General features: G+C 39.4%; 1 protein-coding gene and 1 long non-coding RNA gene across 3 annotated transcripts in view; both read right to left on the bottom strand.

Annotated features, from left to right (window-relative positions):
- Positions 1–963: 963 nt before the first annotated feature.
- LOC122791565 lies at positions 964–6556 on the bottom strand. Its single transcript, XR_006363168.1, has 2 exons — positions 6500–6556; positions 964–2848 (listed from the first exon to the last, which is right to left on the bottom strand). It is a non-coding gene; the product is annotated as an uncharacterized LOC122791565 (long non-coding RNA).
- Positions 6557–14785: 8229 nt separating this feature from the next.
- The window catches only part of LOC122791301 (lysosomal membrane ascorbate-dependent ferrireductase CYB561A3), a 207233-nt gene continuing 200181 nt past the window's right edge, over positions 14786–21837 (bottom strand). For both annotated transcript variants that reach the window (XM_044058995.1, XM_044058994.1), the window contains exon 6: positions 14786–15253. In XM_044058995.1, the coding sequence (XP_043914930.1) occupies positions 15230–15253 (24 nt within the window). In that variant the 3' untranslated portion in view covers positions 14786–15229. The remainder of the gene's footprint in view (positions 15254–21837) is intronic.

Here is a 21837-nt window from a genome sequence, read left to right as displayed (position 1 = left end):
CATCCTAGACTTGTTGAGGCATTTTTTTCTCTTTCTCCTCAGTGATGCTCCAACTATCACTAGGCCTACTGAAGCCCTCTTCAACCCTCCACCAAAGGGTCCGGTTTACCACTACATTAATGAACAAGAAGAAATTGAACGAAACTGTCCTAACCTGGGAAGCCGCATAGGGTAAACTGTGGTGTGGCACACTCCTCTGCACTTTTCAGTTCCTCACCACTTATGGAACTATCATTTACACCTCTGCAGTGAGGGTGCACTGTACTGACCCAAGGAATGTACGCGCTTTCATGCAATCACGGATTTCCAAATACAGTGTGTCCAAGTGGATATCATAACCTTATGTGCTAGCAATACTCCAGTGCTTCCACTAGGGGTCAGTGTGGTACCATCAGTGTGTGTCACCTTCCTAAGGTGGATGTGCTGCCCCTAGTGACTCACTCTCACCACTTCTCACTGCTACCTCTAAGTGCCAGAGTAACAAATCGAGTCCAGGTTAGCTGGGATGCAGAGCTTTAGTTTTCTACACAACAGAGTTGGCTGCAACAAGAGCACATCTGACTGCTGGAAAGAACTTCTGTACAAAGACTGATGTCAGTCAGTAAGAAGTCCCTTTTGCTTTACTGTTGAAAACATCCTCAAAGAAAGACATGATTGTACTGTAGTAATCTGAATCCCTTGTTGTCCATTTTTGTTTATAAAGAATCTTTACTACCAAGTCAGAAAGTTAAGAACAGATGGTGAATGAAGATATGTTCTTTCCTAAAGGCATTTTATATTCTGAAAGCAGCTACCAGCTGAGAAGATGGTTCTTCTTAGTAAGAGCTCTACACCTCCTATGCATTTCACTGTTGTCACTACATTAACACATTACTGCAACAGGGGTTTACAGCATCCACTAACAAATGAAAATGTTATAAACATAATAAAGCCTCTTTTTCTGAATTTGTTAAAGTTATAGTGCAAATAGCTTTTGATTTTTTATTTAGTCAGGCCCTGCAAAAGCACCAAGAATAAAACAATGCATATCCTGCAATAAAACTTTTTTTTTTTAGTATGCATACCTGCATTAGTCCCTATTCATTAGGTAAGAATATAGAATCCACACATCTTAGTTAAATACTTACTCTTAAATTGTAAGCATCTGTATTAAGACAGCACACAGCGCTTTTCTGTATTTTAGCAAACAATAAAAGCTACAATGCATAAATCTGTGCCATTCTTACAAAGACCACCCTAAAATGAACACCTTTGTCACCTGCACTTTGGAGGTATTCATGTTTAAAAAAATACAGTTTTAGTAGGAACTTAACATAACTGTAACTGTTTGAGTATGTGGCAGCACTCTAGACGTTTGCCACAAAAGGCCTGCCATCTGGACCAACAACCAGAGCTTTTCATCCTTTCTCCCCTGCTGGCTGGACAGACATCCTTCTGCCAGGATGTCAGCACATCTGTGGCATAAGATGGACATATATCCAACCCATTCCTTGTTTAGTTCTTTCTTGCCACTGTCAGCTCCAGTCGTCTAAGCTGAGACCAGATTATGAGTCATCCAAGTTGGCATATGCCTCCAAGAACGACAGCTCAACCAGAATGGCACCTCAAACTCCTTCTCCAGATACTAGGTAAACCTGAGGATAGGGGAGACTGAGTCTATATCCACCTTAATCCCACAATGGCTCATCAGGGAAACAAGCCAGAGGATGGGAAATATTATTGCAATAATGAGCACACTAACATAAATTAATATGGTAAGTTACTAACAGAACTGTATTATGTTCATCATATTGTTCACAGTTGCTACTACCAAAAAACATCTCTGTAGATTTCCAAAGCCAATGGACCAGTGGGTGGCTTGTAATGAGATGGTGTTGATTGCAGTCATCACTGTAGTATGGTCATAGCAAATCCTGCCCTGGCTTTACAGGTAATGTCCAGTTATAAATGGTTGAAAGGTGTGTGGTAAGTAGTTATGTGATTATCTTTCAAGTTGGCCTGGACGCTGACCTGCCTAAGTGGCTGATGTGGCTCTTGTGGAGTGGGCCCTCATGCCCTGGTACAGTCTTACCACAAAGGGGTGACAGGAGAAGTTGCAGTGACACAGCCATGTGAAGATGGGCCTGCCCACCTTTCCTACACTTTGCAAAGGATTTATGCAGTAATCCTTTCAAGGTAAAAATCTCAGTTGCCTATGCATACTCAAGGTGTGTAACATCCCCCCTCCTTTTGTTGAGGACAAGACTTGATGAGCATACCTCTCAACTGTCCAGATTGTACAGAACATTACCCTGTTCTTGTGAAAGATGAGAAAGGGCTGTTTGCATAAGATCTGCAGTTCTGATATACTTCCTGCAGGTGTAATGGCCACTAAAGAAGACAGTCTTTCATGTCAAGTATTTGAAGGATGCAGTGGCTCTTGGCTCAAAGAATAGCAAAGGTCTCAATCGCATAGTTGTGAACCCATGGTGAAGACATTACTTTATTTGAAGGGTCTCAGATGTAATTCCTCCTTAATGAATTGCTTCATAGGCAACAGGGAATACAGGGGGATATGAAGGTAGGAAGGCTGAAAGTGCAGGTAGATACACTTTTACTAAGATTATTGAGAAGGTACTTGTTGTCCAGGTCACTTTTGCTGCTGTCCTGGTGCAAACCTCAGACGTCTATTTTCTAGAGGTGCAGAAAGGTCTAACTTTGGCACACGCCACCTCTGGATCAAATCCAGAAATCAATCTCTGTTCAAAATCCATTTGTGAGGGTCTGCCAAGATATTCTTCTGAGAATAGATGTAAGATGTCCCAAAGTTCACGCCCGACTCCTGTGACATGCAACATGGCTCCAAGACCTGCCTAAACTAGTGGTATTAACAAGTTCCTTCCAGATGTTCAAAAAATCACTTTTGATTTATCAGGCTATGCAGGGACCCTGGCTGATGGGTTTGTTTATAGCCATTATCTGCTTGATATATATGTGCTTTTTTCTCTGAATTTTGTTCCAAGTCCATTGAATCCTCAGGTTTGCATGTGTGGGCCCTCAAGGCTACATCTGAGGAGACTATGGTGACTTTCTGGGGATATGAATCAATGATGAATGGGACTCTCCAACTGAGATTCACCTGTTATGTCTACAGTGAGAGTTCTTTCATGGGAAAGGCCATGCTTGGTGATGGGACCCTGCATACTGGCACCATCTATTTGTCAGATATCAACTGCAGTGTTCTCATCTGCAGTCTTGCCAGGGGAACCATCAGGATTGGGGATGCCATGCACCCCAGGGTACTGAGGCATTCCCTGGCAATAATCTGATTTTGCTGTGCTATGGAAGTGAAAGATGAAGTCAGGAAAACTAGTTTCTCTGAGGGAAGAAATGCCCTTTGATTTATTATGTCTAGAAGGGTTCCCAGACACTGAACATGTTGGAAAGTATTAATATTGACCTGGGTAGGTTCAGAAAGAGTCTCAAAATATGGAAGCAGGTCAGGATAAACTACACAGCGGTCTGTGTTTCCTCTCGGGCTGGGCCTGAATCAGGCAAGTAGGATAATTGTGAATGCCTTGGCTCTGCAGTAGGCAATCACTATCGCCAAGATCTTTGGAAAACACCCTTAGTGCAGTACATGAAACAAAGTATAAGGAGGTAAATTGGAAGTGAGCATCCTCCACTCTCAATCTTTGGTGCTGCCTGTTTTTTATGACTATAAAGAACGAATGGGAAGTGAGAACTTAATAGGAACATCAAATTACTACATAGAGGCTTCAGTAAATGATCCCAAAATTGTCAATGAAGGTGTCATTTCTAGTTACAAACATTTCAAAATATTCAACTACACGCAAATATGTTTGGATAAAGCGCACTTCAGCCTTTTGTCTAAGGGAATGAAATTTATCACCATAACCCGTTTTCAACTAGTGGATTGTTTGAGCGAGTTCAAATTATTCATTAGGAAATTAAATTTAGCGTTGATGTTCAAGGATAAAGGAGAACATAACATGGTGAATAACAACGTTTTAAAAAAGAAAAGTAGTTTTATGCCAAGTTATGAATCCTAATGTACAGTTGCATGACAGGCTGGTAACACAGCAGATTTATCAGTATAACAACCGAAGTATTAAGAAAAAATCAAAATAGAATTTAACAGTGGAAGAAGCAGATGTTTTGAAAAAGCTTAGAACAGACAAAAGCATACGGGTGATGAAACCTGACAAGGGTGGAGGCATTGTGATTTATGACAGTTTGGACTATAGTATTAAAATGCATGACATCCTTCATGGTTCAGGAAAATATGAAATAGTGTCTTTGAATGAGGTTAACATCGCTTATAGACAGATAGATTTACACATTGAAGAATTTTTATTGGATAGATGGATATCTGAGGACTTATATAATTTTTTTAAAACTAGAATATCCTATGTTGGCAACCCTTATGGGTATACCTAAAGTCCATAAAGATGTAATTGATCCACCATTTAGACCAATAATTTCTGGTAGTAAATCTAAGACCTTTCCCTTAAGTGTGGCAGTTGATTCTATGCTTAAACACATTTATGGTAATATCACCCATATGGTTAAGGATTCCTGGAAATTTTTAATGAATTACCCAGTTGATATATGGAAAAAAGACCTTTTGTTCAAATCTATTGATGTGATAGATTTATTTTCATGCATTCCTAGGGGTGAAGGAATGGAGGCCTTTACCAATAGTATTAGGAAACACAGTTCTCTTAACTGGGATAGAATTTGTCTGATAACGGAACTTATGTCCATAGTACTGGACCATAATTATATATACTATGAAGTTGAACTTTTTAGACAAACAAAAGGTGTTGCTATGGGGGCAGCTTGCACCCCCATTTTTGCAAACCTTGTCATGCTTGATTGGGAAGAAGAGAAAGTATTTAAAAGTAAATTTATGGAATATATTAATGGAAGTAGTGAATATTTGAGATTTACATCTGAGAGTAGTGTTACAGGAGTGGCATATTTGGACACATATATAACTAGTGATAGAACAGGTTTTAAGTCAAGAATTCACAGAAAAAATTCTTTTTCAAACTCATATGTTGAATACAACAGTAATCACCCTAGAAAATTAATGTATAACATCTTCAAGGGGCAATGCATTAGAGCAATGAGGATGACGTATAATTATGGGGATATGTTAGATGAAGTTAGACATATCTCTGACCTATTTAAGGATAGATGATACGATATTCAAATGATGAGAGAGGTTACGGAATATGTAACTAGTGAATGGGGAAAGAAATACACCCCTATATTAGGAGTCAAGCATATTGATGAACAAAGAAATAGTGATATAAGCAAAGATGGTAAAAATAATAAAACATACAATAGAGCTTGTATTTTGGAATAAGGTCCACATACAAATCAAATTAAAGAAATTCTCAGTAGAAATTGGTATGTATTGTTGACAGACCAGGAGAAGCTGGACATCTTGGGCCCCAAACCGACATTTCTTTATAAAATGGGTAGCAATTTGAAAATACTTTTAGAAAGGGGCCTGGAAGTTAGAAAGTCAGAGAGGGTTAAACATACATCAAAATGTGGCGCATGCAATCAGTGCTTTGCCATTTGTGAGGATACAGGTGTGACATTAAATAACATCAATAGGATGAAAATTTGTTTTAAACAGGGCAATTGTAATTCTAAAATGGTCATATATTTAGCTAAATGTATGGCATGTCCAGCATACTATATTGGAAAAACTGAGAGAAATTTTAGAAAGCGAATATATTCTCACTTATATAGTATTAGAACAAAAGATCAAAATAATGCCCTGTTTAAACACATAGATAGTCAAGGAGACAAGCATAATTTTAAATTTGCTATCCTGGAAAATGTGGTGATAAATCCTAGGGGAGGCAGCAGTAAGAACGTATTAGCTTATAAGGAGGTATGGTGGCAGTTGCTGACTGACGCAGCGACACCACCAGGTCTAAATGAGCATATACCTGTCAAACCCTTATTAGAATTAAGGTATTAATAGCATACACTCTGACATATATTATATATTTTGTATTAGTTTGAAATTGTTACATATTGTATAATGTCAATGTTGTGTATATATATTTTTATATATTTTTATATTGTAGTGGAGGTGTTTTAGAGTTGTGTTTTTTATAATAGATATGAGTAGGAAGTTTTTTAAAAAGGGTATTTCAGCTTTAAGGAGCTGATTAGTTTTTTGGCGCCAATTATGAATATTTAAACATTCTTCACCAGCTGTTTAAACGTTCTGAAGAAGCTCACAGTTTGTGAGTGAAAGCGCTTAACGTTTTGTGTATTAAAACTGTTTTATCGAGAACCACAGTTGTGGATAGTGGTTTTTTTTCAACCCATGCAAAGGATTTTAGCTGACTGTTGTGGTGTGGAGAAGCGATCCTTGTGGCGTTCTGTATCGCTGAGGTATATTATTCTTTGGTAAACTGAACATCTTTTCAGTTGTTGACTCCTGTGACATGCAACATGGCTCCAAGACCTGCCTAAACTAGTGGTATTAACAAGTTCCTTCCAGATGTTCAAAAAATCACTTTTGATTTATCAGGATATGCAGGGACTCTGGCTGCCAGGTTTGTTTACAGCCATTATCTACTTGATACTTATGTGCTTTTTTCTCTGAATTTTGTTCCAAGTCCATTGAATCCTCAGGTTTGCATGTGTGGGCCCTCAAGGCTACATCTTAGGACTATGGTGACTTTCTGGGGATATGAATCAATGATGAATGGGACTCCCCAACTGAGATTCACCTGTTATGTCTACAGTGAGAGTTCTTTCATGGGAAGGGCCATGCCTAGTGATGGGACCCTGCATACTGGCACCATCTATTTGTCAGATATCAACTGCAGTGTTCTCATCTACAGTCTTGCCAGGGGAACCATCAGGGTTGGGGATGCCATGCACCCCAGGGTACTGAGGCATTCCCTGGCAATAATCTGATTTTGCTGTGCTATGGAAGTGAAAGATGAAGTCAGGAAAACCAGCTTCTCCGAGAGAAGGAATGCCCTTTGATTTATTATGTCTAGAAGGGTTCCCAGACACTGAACATGTTGGAAAGTATTAACATTGACCTGGGTAGGTTCAGAAAGAGTCTCAAAATATGGAAGCAGGTCAGGATAAACTACAGTGTTTCCCCTCAGGCTGGGCCTGAATCAGGCAAGTAGGATAATTGTGAATGCCTTGGCTCTGCAGTAGGCAATCACTATCGCCAAGATCTTTGTAAAACACCCTTAGTGCAGTACATGAACCAAAGTATAAGGAGGTAAATTGGAAGTGGGCATCCTCCACTCTCAATCTTTGGTGCTGCCTGTTTTTTATGACTATAGGTATGTACAGGTAGGCATATTTCAGCTCTACAGTTACCATGAAGGCTTAGTGAAAGAGGAGATACAGAAGAGATTATACTGAATGAATGTACATTTTATTGTTTAACAACAGGTGTCTAAAAACAAGGTGAACATGGCCTACAAGAAGATTCATGTATTACTATTTGATATGCTCACACAACAATTAAATATTGAAGAATGTGATTATTTGAACTTAATTGATCCTATGGTGCCCACTATATTTGGGGTACTGAAAATACATAAAAATATTAATGATCCACCATTGAGACCCATTGTGGATGCCAGGTGTTCGATTACATATCCAATGGCTACGTTCCTGGATATTAAATTAAAGGGACTGCTGCAAAAGGTGGAGTTAGTATGCAAAGACTCTTGGGATTTTTTGGCCAAGTGTAATAGGTTGACAGATGATGACAAGTATGTCTTTATAACTATAGATTTAAAAGATTTGTTCACAGTGATTTCACACTCCATTGGGTTAGAATGGTTTACAGAATTTTTATATAGTGATGTGGGGGAGTTGATGCAGTATACAATTAATACCTATGGAGATATGATGGATTTAATATTAAAAAATTATATATTTTTTGAAGGTCAGTATTTTTTGCAAGCAAAGGAGTCACCATGGGTTCAGCCATTGGCCCCCTTTTTACCAACATTGTAATGTCTGAACGGGAAAAGAAGTTTGTTTTGCCGAGTAGATTCAAAGAGTCCTGGTGCTTTATACCAGGTACCTGGATAATATATTTATCATGTGGAAGGATAAGGTAGAAAAAAATTCCCCCATTTACTGAATAATTACATAAAACTACTGAATTTTTATAGTTTTCTTATGAGATGAGCAGAGATAATATTTCATATTGGATGTAATGTTGATCCAACTGCCCACAGAAAAGCAGTAGTGAAAGGACAGTGTGTCCACATAGCACGTATTGTGTCAGAGTTTGATGACTTCTTGGAGGAGTACTCCATAATGAAGGATATGTTTGAGAAAAGGGGTTATCCTATTGATGTTTGAAGTCATCACGGAGAGAAATAAAATCACTTTTTACCCCTATTTAAAAAGTATGTTGAGAACGGGGATAAGAAAAAGGAGGAACAAAAGGCTGAGTCAGCAGAAAACATTGTTCTCAACATAAAAGACAAACCAGGTTGCTTTTCTTGGCCACGGACTATTGGGTGCCAGTAAGGATGAAAACGAGCATCAGGGGAATCAGATGGACTTGGTGACTAACTGCCATCAATGAGAACAAGTCCTCTCTCACACCTCCACAGGCTCCTCGGAGGAGGGGCAGAAGTCACAATAGACAGATGTTTGCAGAAAGACTACTACTACTATGTCACACCTGCTTTACCCCTTCCTAAGAGAAACTTGGGGCAGGAAGGAAAAGAAAGATCACTCAGCATAAGGTGGGAAGAGAAGCAGACAACCCATGGAGGGTCCTCACCCAGTGACATTGAAGTGGATGTGGCAATGAACGAAAAGACCATAGTATTCAACATTTCTAAGAAATGTTTAATGAATTCTCAGATTTCCCTTTTGCAATGTGGTTTGTCTTTTATACTGGCACAACGTTCTGACTTAACTGAGTTGATTATAGATTTCAAGATTTGTTAGAAATGTTATGTTGAAAACTATTTTTTCTGCTGAGTCTAACCCTTTTGCTTTTAAGAGACCGAGCGTTTTTCAACCTGGACTGCATCCCATTTTAGAAGTGTTTTGTAGGAAATGTGAATCAGATTTATTCACACTCCATTCTAAACATAATGGCTTTAAGAGTGAATTTTACAATCTGACCAAGGCTGAGAAGGATGTTCTTGTGAATTTACGTAACGATAATGACATTTAATCTGTAGATAAGGGAGGGGTAATTGTAGTCATGGACTATTTGTATTATAGGAACACTGCCACAGAGATGTCAGCTGACAATGCTGTTTATGAACAAACATCAGGGGGAGTGTGTTTTGTCTTTGAAAAATTCCATTTTTTCCTAGTGTACAGGATTGTTTAAGCATTTGTCTTATAACAGAGGAATTTTCTTTTTATTTGATTGTCGAACATCCAGTGGTCGCTGTATTCCAGAGCTTGTCAAACATCCAGTGGTCCCTGTATTCCAAAGCTTGCCTAAGGTGCATAAGAATTTACATCAACCCCCTCTCAGACTTATAGTGTCTGGGAAGGGGTGGCTCACAGAGCCCTTCTCCATATATGTGGAGAAACAACTGAGGGTTGTTTGGATGGTGTGCACACAGTCATTAGGGAGATTAAATAATTTTTACAGGACCTTTATGTTTTTGCAAGCAATGATTCTGCTGTGAAAGGATGTTATATGGTTACCTTTGCTGCTGAATCGCTATTTACTGTTATTCCTAATTTACAGGGAATAGGGATGACTAAGGCCTTTCTCAGGAGACATATTACTTATGACATCAAACAGATGGATTTGATGTGTCTGTTTTTGGAAGTGGTTATAGAAAACCATGCTTTTATGTTTGAGGATTCATATTATATACAGAGGGCCGGGCATAGCTATGGCACATCTTATGCCAGTAGCTATGTCAATATGGTCCTAGCACATTGGGAACAAGAATTTGTGTTGAAAGGGAATAGTTATGTGGCTAACATCGCCTTTTACAGGAGGTTTGTCTATGACATTTGTGTGTTATGGGATGGTACTGTTGAGCAGTTTGTAGTGTATTTACTTACAACCACTTCTTTTTTTAAAGTTTACATGTCGCCACTCAAGGGAACCCATGGAATTTCTGGATGTATGCATTTCTCAAGATATGACTGGGACATTTACCACAGGCCTTTATAGGAAGCCCTGTAGGAGAAATGCTGTGTCGCAGTGGAATAGTCTGCACCCCTCTCATATTTATAGGAACATTCTTAAGGGGCAGGGGATGTGGATCTCTAGATTAAATAATTCTGATGAAGGGTTCCAGAAGGATTTGTCACAGTTGAGTGGCGGGTTTAGAGATAGGGGTTATAGAGCCTGAGAGGTGGAGAACATGTGTAGTAAGATTCTAACCCTCACATCTGGCAGAGCAAGACCTGACTACTCAGAAACCAATGGGGGTATAGGTCCCTCATGTGACATTAAATTGGTTATCTGGGGCATTGAAGAGTGGGTCCATTCCTATTCCACTATTCTTTGCCAGTGATATAGGGGTTGTACATAATGTTATTGAATCTAATTGGTCTATTTTACAGATTGATGACTGTATTAAGAGTTTAGTAGGTGACAGACCATGTTTTAGTTACAAAAATAAGAAGTCTTTAAAGCAACAGTTGTTATAGGAAGGATTATACACTTTTAACACACACTGATGTAACAGATGCAGTTTTTGCATTTATATAAATATGTCCAATTTGTTCACCCATCCCAATACAGGTGTTGTTTTAAGACTTAATGTCATAGCTGATTGTCGGACCTCTGATGTGATTTATATTGCTTCCTGTAAGTCTTGTACCAATTTTTATGTAGGCAAGATGAACTGCCCCTTTACGGAGCGGATTAGGGAAAATTTATATAACATTTGTATTGGTGATAGTAGAAATGCTGTAGCAAAGCATGCGAATGACAATGATCACACATATACTTTTACTTTTGTGGTTATTGAGACCATCAGAGAGGATGCTCATCTGGGGGACTTTAGGAATTAAACAGAGAAGAGGGAGCTACACTGGTTCATTAAGCTCCAAGCAGATAGGTTACCGGGCTTGAATGGGAGGGTCTCTTTAAGACCAGTTCTGAAGTCTAGGGATCTACCTAGATGATGTAAGATAAGTTTTATTGTTTTATTAACCTGAGTGGATGTTCTTACCGAGAAGCGTTTTGTCATTGGTTGGAATCATTTTGAATTTCTTTTTATTCACTTGTGTATGTTCTCATTTATTATGGTAAAAAAGGGCTTGCCAGTTTTATTAAAGTTTTTTGTGTTTTACTGCCTCTGCCATTTTCTGTGCCAACATTATTTTATATCTTATACTTGGTTTTGAGTCTAGACGCAGTTAATTCCTTGAGGGGATTTCTGTTTCAATAATATATGTAATGTATAATGTTTGTAACAGTGAAAAAGTTAATATGTTTATATATAACCACACACTGAAGCAAAACTGATGAAAACCACTCCAGTAGGACAACCAACGAAACAGCACCTATTGTTGATCACAATTCTTTAATAAAACAATAAGCTCAGTAATCTCAATAAACTTTTCTAGAAAATACACAATAAATCCTCTAGCACCTTGGCTACCATTAGCCTTTACAGAGTATGTCTTATCCCACCATAAAATTCCCATTATATACAGAACACACCTTTAGTCAGTTGAGTGTAAACCTTGGTTCTAGATGATTGTCACTGTTGAAGTAACACCCTGACCCCATGTGCAAAAATGGGAAAAAGGGTGATGGACGGATGACTGCTGCGGTGATAGCTACAGGTTCTTGAAGAACAGAACAATGTCCTCAGCCAATTCTGTGGTGATAGCTACAGGTTCTTGAAGAACAGAACAATGTCCTCAGCCAATTCAACAATGTCCTCAGCCAATTTTGTGGTGATAGCTTACAGGTTTTTGAAGAACAGAACAATGTCCTCAGTCAATGCCATCCAGTCTTGTGAGGGAGACTTGGGGGCTGGGACGGTGCAGTTCCTGCCCAGCTCAAGCTGAAGCAAGACAGATGATTTTGGGAGTGATGGGTTCCTCAGAGGGCTTTGGTTGTGGGTAGACATCCTTGAACATTAAGACCAAGGAAATAGTTCCCTTGGTTATCAAAACAGAGTAATCAAAAACAGACACCCAAGATGAGCGATGACTTATCCAAACTATGAGGTGTTGCAGGGATTCAACTGAGGAGGGCATGCCATCATCTGGATTCAACTGAGGAGGGCATGCCATCATCTAAGAATGTGGTAAACTCCTGAGGGGCATCAATAGAGGCCTTAATCCAAGCAGGTGTCACAGTCAGGTACCAGAAAAGCATCTCACCACACCAGACACCCTTGAGCCTAGAGTGGTCTTTGGACTTGATTCATATGTTGCCAGATACCTAGGATTCCTTCTGTCTCTCTCTCTTGGGCACTTCTTTTTTATTATTTTGTTTTCTTAGCAGGGTGTCTGCATATAGTTTGACTGACATCCTGGCAGCCCTGGATGAGGAACATAGCCTTATATAGTTCTGTCAGTCCTAAGAGATCTGACTTTCTGCTTGATAGTCTTCTGGTTCAATCCAGGACAGGAGGTGATGTCATGCTCCATCCCTTAACAGAACACTGACTATGACGACTTTGCGTAGGATTTGCTTCCTGAAAGTAATGCAGTGATTAAGTTTAGAAACTGACAATTATTTCTGACACCAACAAGCTCATTATGTAGAAATGAGCAGCAATCCATAAAATTACTTATTTGAACTGAAAGGCCAGACCAACAGACTGCTAATGCTCACTATTCAAGTCTGGCAGTTGGTGCAGAGGGTTATGACTATAAGCTATAGTTCTTGAAGGGTTTGATTACCACAGCCCTATTTTGCATACTGTGTGACCCTCAGCAAGTCACTTAACCAGTACTGCTTCCAGGTCATCCCTGAAAAGAGAGCAAATGTCCAGTGGGCCTACCGGGTTAAGAAACAGATATTATTACAACTTTTGCACTGTTGAAAGAAGGAGCAGAAATTGGCACAAAAGAATGTCCCTATTATATTACAGAAGTACTGACATTGTGATGAAGGGAATCTACCCTGCTAGGAATGGTGAAAAGCTCTGGAAGTTGGGCTGGACATAGGACCTTTTGTGGCAAGTCCTAAGTATTACCACTACCGCAACAGTGAACAATACGATGAACATTACTGAAATTTGCTTATGGTATTCCATATGCATTTTTGTTTTGTTTATTAAGATGAGGATGCAAAGCCAAAACATGTAGTGGATATACAGTGGAAATCAAAAGTGTACACACCCCTGTTAAAATGACAGGTTTCTGTGATGTAATAAAATGAGACCACAGCAAATCATTTCAAAACTTTTCCCACCTTTAATGTGAACTATAACCTGTACAATGCAATTGAAAAACAAATCTGTTAGGAGAAAAAAATATAAAATGTTGAAGCACCTTTTGATTTAATTACAACATTCAGCCTTCTTGGGTAGGAGTCTATCAACATGGCACATCTTGACTTGGCAATATTTGCCCACTCTTCCTTGCAAAAGCACTCCAAATCTGTCAGATTGCAAGGGCATCTCTTGTGCACAGCCCTCTTCAGGTCACCCCACAGATTTTCTACAGGATTTAGGTCTGGGCTCTGGCTGGGCTGTTCCAAAACTTTAATTTTCTTCTGGTGAAGCCATTCTTTTGTTGATTTGGATGTATGCTTGGGGTCACTGTTGGGTTGAAAGGTGAAATTCCTCTTCATCTTCAGCTTTCTAGCAGACACCTAAAAGTTTTGGGCTAAAAGTGACTGGTATTTGGAACTGTTCATAATTCCCTCCATCTTGACGAAAGCCCCAGTTCCAGCTGAAGAAAAGCAACCCCAAAGCATGATACTGCCACCACCATGCTTCACAGTGGGGATGGTGTTCTTTTGGTGATGCAAAGTGTTGTTTTTGTGTCAAACGTACCTTTTGGAATTGTGGCCAAAAAGTTCAACCTTGGTCTCATTAGACCATAACACATTTTCCCACATGCTTTTAGGAGATTTGATGTATTGGTTTTGCAAATTTTAGCCAGGCCTGGATGTTCTTCTGTGTAAGAAAAGGCTTCCGGCTTGCAACCCTATCCAATAGTCCAGACATATGGAGAATACAGGAGATTGTTGTCACATGTAGTACACAACCAGTACTTGCCAGAAATTCCTGCAGCTCCTTCAGTGTTGCTGTAGGTCTTTTGGCAGCCTCCCTGACCAGTTTTCATCTTGTCTTTTCATCAATTTTGGAGGGATGTCCAGTTCTTTGCAATGTCACTGTTGTCCCATATTTTTTCCACTTTTTGATGACCATCTTCACTGTGTTCCATGGTAATAGCCAATGCTGTGGAAATTTTTTTGTACCCTTCTCCTGATACCTTTCAACAATGAGATCCCTTTGATGCTTTGTAAGCTCTCTGTGAACCATGGCTTTTACTGTAGCAGGCAACTGAGTAAATGTCAGGAAAATCCTACTAGGACAGGTGAACTTTATTTGGGGTTAATTAGAGTCTCTTTAATTAATGGCAGGTGTGTACCCAAGAAGACTGAATATTGTAATTAAAACAAAAGGTTCTTCAACAAAGTATTAGTTTAAGGCTGTGCACACTTATGCAACCAGCTTATTGCATGTTTTTTTTATATTTTTCCCCTAACAGATGTTTGTTTTTCAACTGAATTGTACAGGTTATAGGTCACATTAAAGGTGGGAAAAGATTTGAAATGATTTATTATGGTCTAATTTTTTATATCACAAAAACCTGGAATTTTAACAGGGGTGTGTAAACTTTTTATATCCACTGTATAACTCTGGGACATCTTCTGCAGAATCAGCTGATGCATATCACTTAGCCAGATGCCTGCATGTACTTGAGAAGAAGACAACAGTTTCAATTAAGATGGAATTTAGTCTGTTGCTGCCTGCATAGTGCTTGGTGATGAGACTTCATTTTAAACTCAACCCATTACTGTTGAGCACTGGAACCAGCAAAGAAGTATCTTAGCAGCAGAAGGAAGCAATCTGTGCCAAAGCAATAAATTGTACATTTGTTAAGTGCTGACAGACATGCACAATCATCTGTGATGAAACCACACTGAGGCACTTCCTTCTTTTCCTTGTATATGGTATGAAGTTGTTTTTCTTGGCGTTGGCAACATCAAAACTAACAAGCAGGTCATTCTATTTCAGTCATCACCTTCCAGGAGGGGCTAAAAACAAGAAATGAGTACCAAAGTTAGAAAAGCAGTCTTTTGCCATGTTCTACTCACTTCAACCATCAACACCATTGTTAATACCATAAAAGGATATACAGAAGTTGATATCATAGGTATAAATGTAACTATTTAAGACCACTAAATACGGGTTTATTCCACATATCTTGTTGTTGGTCCCTAACATTCCTACGTTACCACTGATCTTGTCTCAAAAGCCAATTTGTTCACCTTCTCTCAACATCAGAACAGGCAAACAGTAAAATACAAGGACTCGAGACTGCAGCCATTATAGTTTGGGGGGGGGGTTATTTTACTGCAATGCTTGCTATGCTAAATGGAAAATTGAATGGGTGCAAGTGTTCCACTACTCAATCTTGTTTGGGCTCCTGGATTTCTGTGAGTATGAAGTGCATTTCTGGGACTGCTTCAGAAGATACTACTGCAATGGGACAAAACTGACTCCCTCATCCAAGGGCAGGTGAGCTGTTGCCCACTGTGGCTACTGCAGTGCCTGGGCTGCTATTCAAATCCAGTCATTTGAGGTAAAATTAGGGTGTTACACTCTGTGCCATGGAGCTGACTTTGATCTAGATTAAACACATTTGTTAGGTGAATTAAAGGAATTTTAAACTCATAAAATGTTGTTTAAGAAATACGTATAAAGCACCGAAGAAATGACAACTAATGTTGAATTTGTGTAAATATTTATTAAACCGTTCTGTGAACTGTGCACATAGTTCATACTTCTCAATCTCTCAGCCTGAGAAATCTGGACAAAGCCTGACATAATGAGGGGACAAAAGCCCATAAATAGGGTCACATTTTAAATATTTCTCTCATAAACTTAAAATGTTGCTAGAATAACAGGGTTTGTATTAACATGCATTTTTTTGAAGGATATGAAGTCTGAAACCCAAATGCATGTCATTATTTAGTGACTTCATTCTCCAGTTTATCCCTCTGATTTGCATAAAACCACAAATTTTATGAGGAACAGACAAAAATTCTGAAGCAAAAATCTGAACATTCTGCGAAAATCTTTATAGATGAGAGGTATGACACAGTTAGATCTGCAAGACATGTAAATTCTAATACAGCACAGCAGTTTCTTTCATTCTACATGTGCATTAGAACACAGTTTTAAATAATGGATGTTAATTTGCAGTGTGATGCTTACTTTCTTGTACTTCAGTCCTCCTTGTAAAATTTTAGAAACTCAGTCCTTATTGCAAGCAAGTTGTTATACAATTTAGCAGGTATACTGATATCTCAATACAACCCCTCCCAAAAAAAAAAAAACCCAGCAGAAATGAAAAATGAAAAATTCAAAACTGAGTCCTGTTTCTGCAAATGTAAAACTGAGAAGTCATCCAAATCTGTGGCACCATGGAGATAGAACAATCTCAAATATAACAGGGGGGGGGGGGGACTTGTCCCTTGTAAAACAGCTTTTATATAGTTTTGCAGTGAGTTGCAATATGTTCAAAAACATGTGATTTACAGTTACAGGTCTTCCATTTCTATTGTGATCCAAGACATCAAAAACAAAATTCAGAAAGACAAAGACAAGGAGATGTAATGATTTATTTAGATATGATCTGCAGAATGTTGTCCAGCATGTAACATCTGTTGTGCAAGTTATCATGGGCTCTCTCCCCTACCATGATGGACCAACTGTCCTAAAAGGAAACAAAGATATTAAATCTTAATGGGAAGAGCACAAACACTATAAAATGGAATCCTCTGTGATAGATGATACTACAAAAATTAAAAAAACTTCTTGGTTCTGTGGCATAAAGGGATACAGACCTAACAATCAGTGGTTCTATGGCATAAATGGATAGGACACTAACAGTAAGTGGTTCTGTGGCATAAATGGAAGGAGACCTGGCTAACAATCAGTCACCCTGATTCAACTAAAAGTTGGGATTGCGGAAGCCAGCAAGGAGTAGAAAAGAGTGGATAAGTATTGTTTGCTCACCTCTCCTTGGGGGAAGTTGAGGGACAAGTCTTTGCATAAATTCAGCTCTTGGCTGAAAACCCCAAGGAAGTGATCTGCTTAGAAAGGGGACACAGTTTCTTCAAGCACTATGTCACTCACAAAATGAAGTGGCATCCCCATACTGCACCCACAACCGTGGAGGGTAAACAGAAAGGGCATGAAGCAAAATCTCCAAAATGGCTGCTTATATCACAGCCATGTTGCAACTGGCTCACTCCATGGGTAGTGAAGAGGGAGAATTGTAGAGATCATCCAGGCTGTTAGCATGTACAGGGGTAAAAGAAAGCATAAGTAATATCAGAATAATTTGTTTACCCCCCTCCTACCACATATAAAAATATCAGATGTGCTAGCAAGTATGGCAATCACAACAAATCTGCAGGAGTGGATGGAATATCGAATGAAGTCTTAAAAATTGACAAGAACCACCAGAATTGAAGTCCTTAGAATGCATTCTTCATATCTGGAACAATTAGGAAATTCCAGAAAAATATGAAGAATACCACCATTTTTAAAGTATTAAAACGATAAAAGTTGACACACACAAATTGAAGCATTGCTCTGCAATTGATGGAAAATATTTGCCTGTAATCTAAATTACCTCATTCCCATATCAGAAGCTGTTCTATGAGAATCATAGTGTAAATGGCTCAACAGAGATCACAGGCACTATCAGGAATATTTGAGAAAAGTGCTGGAAACAACATCAGGATTTGTACATCTTTTTTAATTGACTTAACAAAGGTCATTTTGACTCCATCAGTTAAAAACTGTGGAAGCTAATAATGAATTTTAGGTGCCCTACCAACCAAAGTTTAGTGTCTTCTTCACAAGAAGCAATGACTGACAAAGTTCTCCAAGATGGTTCAAAGACAGATCCATTCCATATCCACACTGGCATCATACAAGGTTATATCAATGTTTCAGTTTTGCTAACCCTAGTAGCAGGGACTGAAGTCTTTACCAAAGATGGCCTTCCCACTAGAACTGTCAAAGAATGCATAAAAAATAGAGGGCCTATTAATTCTTGGGACATCTGGTTTCAAAAATGATTTCCATGGCATCTGTTACTCATCTTTGTTATGCTAATGCCTATGACAGCACTGGTTTAGAATTTATTGCTGGCATCCAGGCAATACACTTAATACACAAATTATCACATAGGTGGTAATCCATTAAATATAGAAGAAGTAATTAGGGACCTGGGACCCAAGTTGATAGCAATCTCTCATTTGACAACCAGGTGGCCAAAGTGGTTAGAAAAACATTTTATATAGCCCACCTAATCATGAAGGGATTCACATCTAGATCAGGGGAGGTCATCGTGCCTCTTTACTCATCCCTCATCAGGCCCATAATTGAGTACAATGCCCCTTTTGGGATGTACCTTACCAGACACCTGCAGCAACTGGAAAGACCCCAAAAGTACCTCACCAAGAGGATCAAAGTGCTCAAACAGATGCCATATGCTGCCCGGTTAAAGAAACTCCAGCTCTACTCAATGGCATACCACCTGTTCAGAGGCGATCTGTGCCTGACGTATAAAGCCATGTCCAACCCGGAATTAATGGACATGCTGCACCTCAGAAAATCCAAATCCCATCGAGCTACGCGCTCGAGAGACTTGAACCTCAGCACTGAAATAAATAGGACATGCTGGAGGGACAGATTCATAACCCAGAGGCTCCCTTCACTCTGGAATAAAATTCCAGTCTAGGTTAGGCAGAGTCCCTCATTGACTCTCTTCAAGAGGAATCTTGATGAGTGGATGGGAGATCGTAGGTTTACCCCGGGTATCACTTCTGTGTCACTATTAGACAGAGGCACAGTATACTAACCTCGAAAAAGGGCATAGCAAAATAAATTTAAAATGGGTGGCGAAAGCCAAACACATTCTGGCTAGGCTTATAAATGCCCTAGGGCAGATAGCCTAGTATGAACCTATGAACCTATGAACAAATGAAAGTTCAAACAAAGGTTCCATTATTCTTCCAAAACAAAATTCAAATACCACAAGGGAAAGACTGGCTTCCTAAGATGATTGGGACAAAACCTCATCAGAGTCATTACCCTTCAGCCTGGAAGTTAGAAAAGGCTTCCCGCAGAAGACTTACAGTAAAATGTAACAACGGACTTAGAAAGATAAGCCAATTTTAATCTACGCAAACAGGGAGGTAATCAAGAATATTAACAAAGCTCTTTCTGTACATTAAATCACTAAGATGTTACATTTTGAAAAATTATATTTTATGGTTGCAGGCATCTTTGCTTTCCTGTCCTATCCCTGCTAAGAGAGGACAGTCTTGGCTTGATACTTCCTTTTGTATCACGTGTTGAGCTGAGTGCACGTTGGAGCATTTCTGAAGATGGGTGGGGTGGTGGAGTAATGAGACTGAGTTTGAAGAAGATATTTTCCATAAAATGTTTATTTGTCTAGGAAGGCTCTTCAGTGCCTTATCAACCAGATGTACTATCCCAGATGGCTGAGAGACTGTGCAGTCTTGCCTCTCTGACAACTGGAATGTTTCATCAAACTCAATGCAAGTCCGCTGCTCAATTTTTTGCTGAAAAAAATGCCTCCTTTAGGTTTACTCTTCTTACAGCTAACCCAAAGGATGACATAAGCTTGTCACCCATTCCCATTAGCCATGCCTTGATTGCTATTAGATATTCTGGATTTCAATTTCACTGAAGTGTTTTCCAGCTTGCAGTTAATGTGGGATAAAATCAATGTCTTTCTAAGCTGGTGATGGCCAGTTTTGATGTGCTGGCTCCAATTATTTATCCAGTTATCAGATCCTGGTTACATCTCTGAGGAATGGAGTATTCCCTTTAGCCTTAGAAGAGGTGTTTGTTATTCTGACACTCAAGAAACCTCAACTACCACCTTATTTCTAACCTTCTTTTTCTAGGGAAGGTTATTGAGAAAGTTGTTTACAAGCAACTAAAGACTAAGTTAGTGGATGCGTGGATCCTTTTGAGCCAGGCTTTCATTCTCACTATATTACTGAAATAGCTCTCACAGTTGTCAATGATCTCCTGATGGCTAGAGGCCAGTGGCATTAGACAATGCTGGTCACCCTAATCTCTCTGCAGAATCTGATATTGTGCACTATGGTAGGTTAGCAGAATGGCTGCAATCTGATTCTATTTTCCCACGCCAGATCTAGACTACTTTTTTCCCTTCCTGCCAAATTGCAAACTGAGAATCCGCTCAGAACTCAACTTCTCATTTTTATGCAATCTTGACTGTGGAATATCTAGGGATTTTACTTTGTTCCCTTTGCTGTATACTGCGTACATGCTACCTCTAGAGGACTTACTAAAGGAAAAGAGCTTAGGGTGCCACAGTTATAATGACAACATCCAGACCTATGAACCTATTTCTCCTTTCCCCAAGATGAGATGGCTTGTATGTACTCTGGTTGAGGAACTTGAAGTCATACACACTTGGTTACTTAGCAATTCATTAAAACTGACCAGCACAATGACAGAGGTCTTGGCTCATGCAACCATGAGAGATTCCTCTACCATACCTTTGGCTAACTATATTATGTATGATGGTGATGAGTCTGAATTTGTCAGTAAGGTGAGAAACCTTGCTGTCATTCTTGACTTATGGCTTACAGTTTGGTACCAGGTGTTGACCGTAGTGGAGTCATCTTGTGTTTATTGGAGAAACATCACTAGGAATAAATACTTAATTCCTCAAGCTCATCTCTGGATTGTAAAAGCCTTGATCTTCTCCAGATTGGACTATTCTAATGCCTTTTAAATGGAACTGCCTAAAGTTTTACCTGACCACTTACAGACGGTGCAGAAAGTACAGTTGTGTACCTACCATAAATGTAGATGTTCAAGTGTATTCACTGTTGCAGTCATTACACTTGGGTTATCCTGCTGGCAGGCTACCCGCAGTCAGCCTGAATTCCAATGTCCTGGTCCAGCGTCGGTTGCTGTCGCCTCTTCCCTGACGTCAGTGCACCAGGGGTATATAAGATGCAGCCGATGCTTCTTCAGTTTTTCTTGCTCCAGATATCAGGTGCCTCCAAGAAGGTAGGCAATATATATTGCTTATAAAAAACATACAGTAAAATAAAAATACCTTCATCTACAAGCAAATACACCACATAGGCTGTATAGGATAGAGAAGTATAGATAAGTCCCAGCAAAGAAAGGGGGATGGAGGGTGGGTAACCTGGACTGCAACAGTGAATACACTCTAACATCTACATTTATGGTAGGTACACAACTGTACTATGTTCATCGTGTTTCACTGTTGCAGTCATTACACTTGGGTTGAATCCCAAAGCTGAGGTAGGGTGGCTGGGTCTAAATAGGATTAGGAGTGGCTATGAGGCCCTGCAGAACTGCAGTGGCAAAGCCTGCTCTGGATTTACAGTGAAGAGGTAAGTGATAATGCTTGGTAAAAGTGTGCACTGAACTCCAAGTTGCAGCCTCAAAAATTTCCTTGGTTGGAACTCCTCTGAGAAAGGCTGCTGCCCTGGTAGAATGTGGCCTAATATTCTTATGCACTGACTTGCCATGCTGTGCATAGCAGAAACAAATAGTGTCC

This window comes from Protopterus annectens, chromosome 17.part0 (assembly GCF_019279795.1).
Source record: "Protopterus annectens isolate FY-2018-M chromosome 17.part0, PAN1.0, whole genome shotgun sequence".
Classification (NCBI taxonomy): Eukaryota; Metazoa; Chordata; order Ceratodontiformes; family Protopteridae; genus Protopterus; species Protopterus annectens.
This window is presented reverse-complemented; position numbering and strand designations above follow the sequence as displayed.